This window comes from Acipenser ruthenus, chromosome 11 (genome assembly GCF_902713425.1).
Source record: "Acipenser ruthenus chromosome 11, fAciRut3.2 maternal haplotype, whole genome shotgun sequence".
NCBI lineage: Eukaryota > Metazoa > Chordata > Actinopteri > Acipenseriformes > Acipenseridae > Acipenser > Acipenser ruthenus.
In genome coordinates this window covers 2,329,033-2,337,942 of record NC_081199.1, presented here as the reverse complement: position 1 = coordinate 2,337,942, position 8,910 = coordinate 2,329,033, and the positions used below count along the sequence as shown (strand labels likewise).

Here is an 8,910-nt window from a genome sequence, read left to right as displayed (position 1 = left end):
GGGGGGGGGGGGGGTAGTATATAGCAACAAAGGCATTTATATATAATTTTCTTCCTTAACATTGAGTTCTCAAGGAATAAAATAAGAAATAACTGAATAATTTGACAGACCTGTGTCTGTTCGATCAGGTGTTTTTCTAGTTTTCACAGGACAAATTTTACCCAGCATACACCCATCGGAAGTCTTCCCGAATAATGAGCAGATGTTGAAGGCTGTGAACATATGGGGGGGGGGGGGGGGAGATAAAATACAATACATTTAGAAAATGCTAAAAAGCTTTGATCCATTTGGAATTGAACCCTTAAACTCATCAATGGGGGTGTGCTTGTTCCAGAAGTGCGTGTGTTTGAATTTGATGTGTTTTTTTTGTTTGTTTGCTTGATAGTGAATGGTAGTTTTGTTGTTATCTTTTGTGGTTGTGCCTTCTCTGTGGCTGAGGCAGTTTGATCTCTCCAGATTTAATTTGTTTGTTTAATTTTTTTGCCCCTTCCATTATGGTGAGAAAACACTGCTTTATTGTAAGAAGAAAAAAAAAAAAAAACTAGCAACATTTTTGGGGGAATTGTTGAAAAATATGTGCTATTGAATGAAAAGCACAATTATTAAACAAATGGAAACAATAAATAAAATGCACTCAAACTTGTGTTCAGTTTTATTTCCTTCTTGCAAGTGTTCTGCATCGCTTATGTCTTGATCGGCAAAAAAAATAAACTTCGTTCTGAAATCCCTTCTCTACGACTGGTAGGCTTGTTTTGTTTTCAAATCCCTGTTCCTGTCTCTGTGGGTAATGCAGCTACCATGTAGGTGCTGGGCTCTTGGCTCTAGCTGTGCTGACACCATTGCCCCATGGTGCTGTCTCAACCCTTCCATTAAAGATGTCCAGTGGAATTCAGTATTTGGAAATGCCAATAACCTCACGCTCTTCTAAACCTCAATCGACGTGTCTGTTGTGACTTGTATTTGATTAGGTTTCCTGCTAGTGTTTTAGGGTGTCCATCACTGCCCTGTCACATATATGCTTTCTCAGTTTTTGACTTGTGGACAGGCTGTACTTGTTCAAAGACACAGGCAACTTGTCAGGAATGGACTTGGATCAGTCTGGGTCATTTCCTCATTACAAGGCTGCAAGTGTGACTGAATTTATGTCCAAGGTAACATGCAAACAAATAATTATTAAAGAATATGTTTTCAGAATTCAACAGTCCTAGTTATGGATGTGTTGCCCCATAAGCCAAGAATTGCAGTCTTGGAGAACTGAAATACAGTAATCTGTGATGCATCTGACTGTGGTGGGACCAGAGTCAGGGCGGAGATGTAAAGTCTGATAAATGAATCCTGTTTTAAATACCATTATACCCAGCTGTAACATTTACTAGATTCACTCAATTATTGTTTAGAGATTCAGCTTTTATTAGGGAGCTCCTTGTTGAGAAAGATCCAGGGTATCAATGCTTGTGGCTGGGTAGCTGTCTGCCACGTGGATGCGTGCATTCACTGCTTAATGACAGGCAGGAGATCCAGGGTATCTATGCTTGTGATAGGGTAGCTGTCTGCCACGTGGATGCGTGCATTCACTGCTGAGTGACAGGCAGGAGATCCAGGGTATCGATGCTTGTGGCTGGGTAGCTGTCTGCCACGTGGATGCGTGCATTCGCTGCTGAGTGACAGGCAGGAGATCGAGACGGAGGGTGAAGTTGATACGCCCCCCGCAGGCGAACAGGATTTATTTACATATCGACACACTGAACAGCTCACGTGACACTACCAGCAATGGCAGCGCACGGAGCACATACAACACACTGTACGATAAACTTTGGTAGGACCTACAATCTCTGAACTAATCTTCTCTGTTCAATACTAAACTAACGTTGCTGAGAGGTTGTGATGGATTACTGTATGTTTGTTTTTTTGGCATCAAAGCGTTTTGTTGATATGCACACACAGGGTGCACTTCAGTGTAATGTCCTGGATCAGTGCTCTCCATAGTGGACACAACTGAACTTCACTCTAAACACTTCAGTAAGCTCAGATGGAGAAGTCCTGAATGCAATTCTGAAGTGAATCATCGTTCTCGTGTAAGAGACAGAGAGATGATGTTTTAGGTCTGGTTCAGTTATCAAACCTCATCAGTCTAATTGCCCTGCTCACACTACCTACGAATTTTATTTATGTCTTTATTAACATTTAAATAGACAAACATTTCAACATGTGTGTCTGATGTCTCTGATACAGATAGACAGAAGCACTATAAAGAAAATAGTTCTATTTTTTTTTCCATATATTGTGATGGAATGGCCACAGATATGCAGATCTGGAGAAATGTTTTAGATGTTGCTTATTATTTAAGGAACTGGTGTCCACATTTCATTGTATAATTTTGGTTAAAAGGCAATAACTTGTAGGGGCTTTTTTTATTAACCAAAATTAACAGTTTGCTTATGAGTAATATGTCATAGCAGGATGAAATCAGTCCACAATCACTAACATTAATTGTTCAATTTTTAATAGTTTTACATTAATGAAATGAATGAATTGCAGTCAGTATGCATCATATATACTGACAGCCACTTGACAACATTGCTCCGGTACATTTCCATTCTCGTGGTGCCCTAAATACACAGTATTTATATATATATATAGATCAATTTAAAATGGGATGGGGGTGCTTTAATCTCAATCACTGACCACGCGTGAGTGGGATTTGGTACTCTTATGAAACGTACACAGAAATCCTAAAAAGTAAGCAAATCTAATATTTGAATATTTACATTTTTTAGAAGGGTGGGGAGGAGTGTTTCTTCCTCGCTTTGCAATGTTAAAAGGAAAGGAAGGAAACCCTGATTTCTACACCAAATGTAACGTACAGCACCACAAGAGCACCAAGTATTTTTCTGCAATTAAAATGGTTTTGTTTGTTTATTCAATTTCAAAATTCTGTTCCCTTCAAAACCACAACCCCCCCCCCCCCCCATGCAGATGAACACGGGCACTTCAGCAAGGGTTTCATAGTCAGAGTTTCTATTACAGCTAGCCTTGCTGTCTTTGAGGTTGTGAATTTCCAAAGGGTTAGGAGGATGAGGAGGAGGAGGAGGGAGGTGTAGCTTTGAGGAGGGTGCGCCTCACATTATTCCAGGGCCCTTTCACACAAGGTTGATCTCAAGTTCAGTTCACATACAGGTTTGTGTGAAACATTTAATACAAGTTGGGTTCAGAAGCGGTCTCTCAGCTGAGCTGGAGAGGCTCTCCCGGGTTGTTCTTTGATATGGGAACGCTAAAGAGACAAGGCATGGATTTCACACCCTGGCTCACTAATGAACCCTAATGTGAAAGGGCCGGCCCTTAGCCTCTGCTTTTTATTTCTTGACAATCTGGATTACATCCTCGTCATCCATGACGTGATCCTTTCCAACTTTCTGGGGGTTGTACTTCACAGAGGACCCCCAAACCAGGGCACTGGCGGGGAGAGAGAGATATATTTAGGCATGGTTTTACAACCCTCCCAGGCAACACTGGATTCAGACATTAACACTTGTCATTGTGCCAGGAAATACATTTTCGTTATCTGAAAACCAGGGATGGAAAGAAGACTCCTATTGCAAAGCAGTGTCACCCAGTCCATTTACTACGAGCTTGATTAGCCCCAGCGTGTGCAGGTAACACCTCAGGTGTGTCTTATTAAACTCCTAGTGAAACCAGGACTGGATCACACTGCTATGCAATCCCAGAAGACTATCCTCTCGATGTGGTTGACAGAAACCACCCAATTTAAAAAAGGAACATTCAAATTACCAAATGCACTGCAGCAAGACTCAAAGACTCACTTCAGTAAACAGTAATTTTTTTTTTTATATACATTTTATTTATATAAATACTTACTATTTGAACTCCTTGATCAGTGTCTTGTGGATTTTTAGACAGAAATCCTCCACAGATGTCCTTTCCACTGGCAGCACTACTGGGGAGGTGTAGTCTGGCAGCTGGCCCTTGGGCTTGGTGTAGCTAAAACAAGGTAACAAACACACACACAGGGTCAATTCCACGCACAATTGTTTGCTGAAATTGCAATTGCAATGCTATTTTATGTTAGCTGCACCTGTACAAACATCAGGTGAAACATGCTCAGTCCTCCCTCCCCCCGCAACAGTACTTACATTCTGACAAGTTTAAGGTAATCCCAGAGTTTTTCTAAGAGATCGTCGAAGTTCCAGCGATGGTGAGCAGAGATCGGGACGCAGTGAGGGACTTTGTAGATGATATCAAGCTCCTCTATTGAAATCTGATCGATTTTATTGAGTACGTAAATACAGGGGATGTATACTCTGCAAAACAAAAAAAAAGAAATCAAATTCATTGTTATCTGTACTACATCCATCCATGTAAATAAGACTCCAAATGCATAGCAGTTTGACCTATTCCTGTTTTACTATGAGTTTAATAGGACACATGAGCTTGCTACCTGTACACTGTGGCTAATCAAGCTTGTAGTAAAACCTGGAAGTGGTGAAAGTGCTGTGCAGCAGGAGTCTCATTTCCATGCCTGTGTGCTGAATGGGTCCCAGTATCAGCGCACCTGTTTCCCTCCACGACGTCGATGAGGTCGTCCGCTGTGGCGTCGCTGCGCAGCGTGATGTCAGCGTTGTGGATCTTGTACTCCGCGAGGATGCTCTTCACAGTCTCCAAGTCCAGCTCACTCTGGACGCACTGAGGGAAGGAGCAGCAGAACACAACAGCTCGTCAAACACAACTTTGGGCAAGTCCAGTACCTCTGTAGCGGGGTCACTGGTACTCAAGCAAGTTTCTTGTATGAAAAAAGAGCAAATCCTTCAAGAACCTCGGCTAATGCAGTCCTCAAGTACCTCTAAATCAATCAGAGCATTTCATGCAGGAATTATAAACCACGATTGTTTTCCAGGGCACGCAGATGGATAAGATGCATATGCCACGCCAGCTGCTTAGGCTTTATAAAGGGTGTAGCTCCAGTGATGATCTATATGGATCTCTCTATGTAGCCAGCAGGGCTAGTCCCTCTCACCGTGGCAGTCAGGTTGATCCCTCCTTTGTCCTTCCTCTTATAGCCAATGTTGGGCGGCTGTTTGTTGAGGCGGATCCCAAAGCCCTCCAGCTCATGCTCAATCAGAGTCTTGTGCCCCAGTGGCTTCAGCACATCCAGCACAATGAGGATCAGGTTGCAGGTTCGAGCCACTGTGGGTGGAAACAGAAACAAACAAGAGACATTCGAGAGAACAGCCCGGGAGTTGAAGACATCGTGTTCTGAAGGCGTCGGCTAAAGTTAAGAAAGCAGACCGCAAGACAGCCTGGTAGTGGTTAACTTACAATACTGGTGTGGGCAGCAAAACACAAGATTTGACTTGCTGTAGTGTTAGTTGAGAAAGCTGCTGTTCATGATTTGACTTGCTGTATTGTTAGTTGAGAAAACTGCTGTTCATGACTTCACTTGCTACAGTGTTAGTTGAAGCCCATGCTAAGTTTAGCAGGCTGTGTCCCGAAGTGTTTTATAAGCAGATGCGTACCAGCAATGACCTGTCGGCCTCTTCCTTTGCCATCTTTGGCTCCCTCAATAATACCGGGCAGATCGAGCAGCTGCAAAAAACAGGAAAGACACACAGTGGCACTGTTTAATTAACGCTAGGCAAGGACGGATTACAAAACACACTGATAGACTCCTGTTATACAGCAGCTTGAATCATTCCATGCTTCACTCTGAGCTTAAGCGACTGAGCAAGCCCTACTGGAAAGCTCAGGAGGGTCTGAAGGCTCACAGTAAACCCTGGAATGGCTCAAACAGCTACAGAATGGGTCTTGTTTTCCATCCCTGTGATAAGAGTCATTTGCACACACACACAATACTACTGGACCCAGAATTCAGTTAGACTAACAACAAAAGAAAAGGGTCACTGCTCTTTTGTTTAGACTGCTGGCCTGTGCATTCCTGTACCGGTAGTTCAACCCTACACAAACATGCAACGTTAGTCTTGGACCTCGCTGGCTAAGGGTTGAGGAGTCCCGTACCTGGATCTTGGCTCCTTTGTACCGGATCACCCCTGGCACGGTTGTCAGGGTGGTGAACTCGTACGCAGCCACTTCTGAATACACCCCAGCCAGGTTACTCAGCAGCGTGGACTTACCCACAGAAGGGAAGCCCACAAACCCAATCCTGGCATCGCCCGTCTTCGCTACATCGAAACCTTCAGGACACAACAGAAAGAAATCAGCGATGCCTACTCCATACAGGAGATATTCAAATCTCACAGTAAAACCTGGATGGGATGTCGCTGCTTTGCAACGAGACGCTTCGTTCCAGCCCTGCGTTCTCACCTTCCCCTGGGCCCCCTCCACCGCCCCCCTTGGGAGTGATGAGCTCCCTGCGCAGCTTTGCCAGTCGAGCCTTCAGCAGCCCCAGGTGGTGAGCGGTGGCCTTGTTCTTCTGGGTCCGAGCCATCTGCAAGAGGGGAGCAAGACACTGCAGTTAAAACTGGAACCATTGTGAAACGTGTGCATGGAATCAAACACTCATGTATTACTAATGCTCTCCAGTTCAGGGATGGGGAAAAAAAGACTCCCATTGCATAGCAGTTTGATCCATTCCCGGTTTTACTGTGAGTTTAACAAGACACACCTGAGTGCATAACATTGTGGTTAATGAAGTAAAACCTGGAATGGGTGATAATGCTACGCAATGGGAGTCTTATTGCCAACCCTGCTCCCTGGTTCTTAATATCCAGGTTGATTTTTTAACGTTTGCATTTACTGATGTTTGAAACTGGTAATAAAAAAAAATAGTTACAGTCTGTACTACCTGTACGGCGCGATGCAGCTATCAGACAATACTACAGTGCAGCCTGCGTAGCTGTTATATACCGTACCGTGTTATATCAATGCAAGACAGTTACGAGCTCATTAATACCAGGATCACCACAGCTCAGACAGCTACTAACGGTATTGTGAATGAACGGCGTGTGCTCTGTCCGCATCTTACAAACGGCTTTGTTTTTTTTCACGACATCGTCAGACCTGCTTCAGCGGGCCTGTGTCGTGCGGTACAGCGTGACCACACTGTGTTTATTTTCCTTACCTCGGACTCGATTTCAGCTATTTTAGCGAGCAAACTCATGGCGGCGGGTTTCGGGTCCTCTCCGTACGGTGTCGAATCGTTTAAATTGTTTTTGAATTACAACTGTCTTAATTCAGAGGCGTGACAGACCACTAAACCCCAACGCGATCCCTCACGCTGGGTAAAAAACCGGCACGCTGCGAGTCCTCGCGAGAAGAAGAGGCGAGGGGGTGACGAGGCGGGAGTTTTAAAAACCCGCCCCTTGTGGTGTGGCGGGATTACTGCAGTGAGACCGCCGAACCGTCTGTCTGAAGCGGGGATAGCGGGGTGCTATTGAATATACCGCACGGCGCAAGAGTTTGATAATAAAATGCTCTACAGAATATAATAAATGACGCTACTGCGTGTTCTAATGACATCACAATGTATAACGCACGCGTGAATTTAAAACAGGTCTATGTTTTTTTGATGTCTTATTTTGATATATCTTTTAACGATACTTGTTACATATAACACCATGCATTTTATATAATGCAGCTCTTATACATACATTTCATATATTTATAAGTAAAATATACAAATTGCGATAACAATACATAGAAGTAATACATGATCAGATGAATTTAACCCACAGCGTGTGTTATTAGTAGTATTATTAGTTTGAAATGTGTTTAGTCTTTACTCTTGAATTTCCAGTGCACTGTACCGTGGTTTTGACCGGTGTGGTATCAAACTCAGTCCCCCATGAAATACGGTTTGGAAAGAGAACCCTTGTTTTCTTCATATAAGAGTCACATTATGGGCAACGCAGTGTTTATAGGTGCTGTTTATTTAGAAAACGTATAAATATTACATTTCAACGGAAAAACGCATTATTTTTGATGTTACGTTGTTTATTTTTGTGGAGTCATTGAAAGTGTCCGGAGTTCGCGGACTCTTAACATGAATGACAAGCTCTGCGCGTGTCCGCGGAAGATTCAAAATCGCCGGGAACGCGCTTTGTGACAAGACTGTAGAGCGCATGCGCACAACAAACAGGGGGCACTGGATTTCAGGAGGAACTGAATTTAATACTGCCCCGGTATAGTTTGAGAATTCACTGCACTTTGCTGTGTTTTTACATGCTGTGACACACTGTAACTCGGGGGCAGTGTACTGTTCCATCTATACACCAATACGGTACCAAGTTAGCAATGCATTTGCTGCTGTTCATTATAGAAATGTGCGTAGAGCGTATTGTTTCAGCAGCAATGTGCAGGACCACGTGAAGCACACCGTTTGCACTGCATGGCACTTTCAAATGAGAACTTCATCCAGGCTTAGAGAAAGTGTACCAAGCGTAGCATACAGAGATACATAACCCAAAGCACTCTGACAAGAGAAAGACAGAACTACAAGCTGTATTAATAATAATAATAATAATAATAATAATAATAATAATAATAATAATAATAATAAAACAGTATGCTTTTAAACCGAAAGCGGAGAGGTTTCTTTCAGGGCTCTGTGCGTGTGTGTTCAATTGTACTGCAACCACTGAGACGTGATGCAGGTACACATGATGATCATTGCATTTCGTTTATTTTTATCACTGGAAAAATCTTACTTTGTAGTCTGAGTGAGTGTGTGTATAGTAATAATAATAGTAATAGGGAGTAATGGCAGAATATCGGGCAGACTGTATGTCTGGTACAAACTGTTTCTTTCCCACCATTTTGATTTGTGTAAATAAATAAGCACTGATGATGATCAATCACTAATCCCTGTGTAATGAATATATCATGACACATCTCCCGTGCTAGTGGTGCAAGCTTAGTGTTCTAACAGTGTTGTACCGA

General features: G+C 43.1%; 1 protein-coding gene across 1 annotated transcript; it reads right to left on the bottom strand.

Moving 5' to 3' along the window:
• Positions 1–2,486: 2,486 nt before the first annotated feature.
• On the bottom strand, positions 2,487–7,286 carry LOC117426427 (developmentally-regulated GTP-binding protein 1). Its single transcript, XM_034043970.3, has 9 exons — positions 7,094–7,286; positions 6,337–6,460; positions 6,031–6,206; positions 5,532–5,601; positions 5,033–5,202; positions 4,571–4,701; positions 4,152–4,319; positions 3,877–3,999; positions 2,487–3,453 (listed from the first exon to the last, which is right to left on the bottom strand). The coding sequence occupies exons 1-9, from the start codon at positions 7,130–7,132 to the stop codon at positions 3,354–3,356; spliced, it is 1,101 nt and encodes a 366-aa protein (XP_033899861.1). The 5' UTR covers positions 7,133–7,286; the 3' UTR covers positions 2,487–3,353.
• Positions 7,287–8,910: the final 1,624 nt, after the last annotated feature.

What these genes read in the sequence shown, in the direction of transcription:
- LOC117426427 (XM_034043970.3), bottom strand. Translation starts at nt 7,132, where the DNA reads ATGAGTTTGCTCGCTAAAATAGCTGAAATCGAGTCCGAG. An exon ending in GGATCAACCTGACTGCCACG is followed by an intron (nt 4,702 to 5,032) that starts GTGAGAGGGACT and finishes TCCTTCCCTCAG; the next exon opens with TGCGTCCAGAGTGAGCTGGA. An exon ending in CTGATCAAGGAGTTCAAATA is followed by an intron (nt 3,454 to 3,876) that starts GTAAGTATTTAT and finishes TCTCCCCGCCAG; the next exon opens with TGCCCTGGTTTGGGGGTCCT.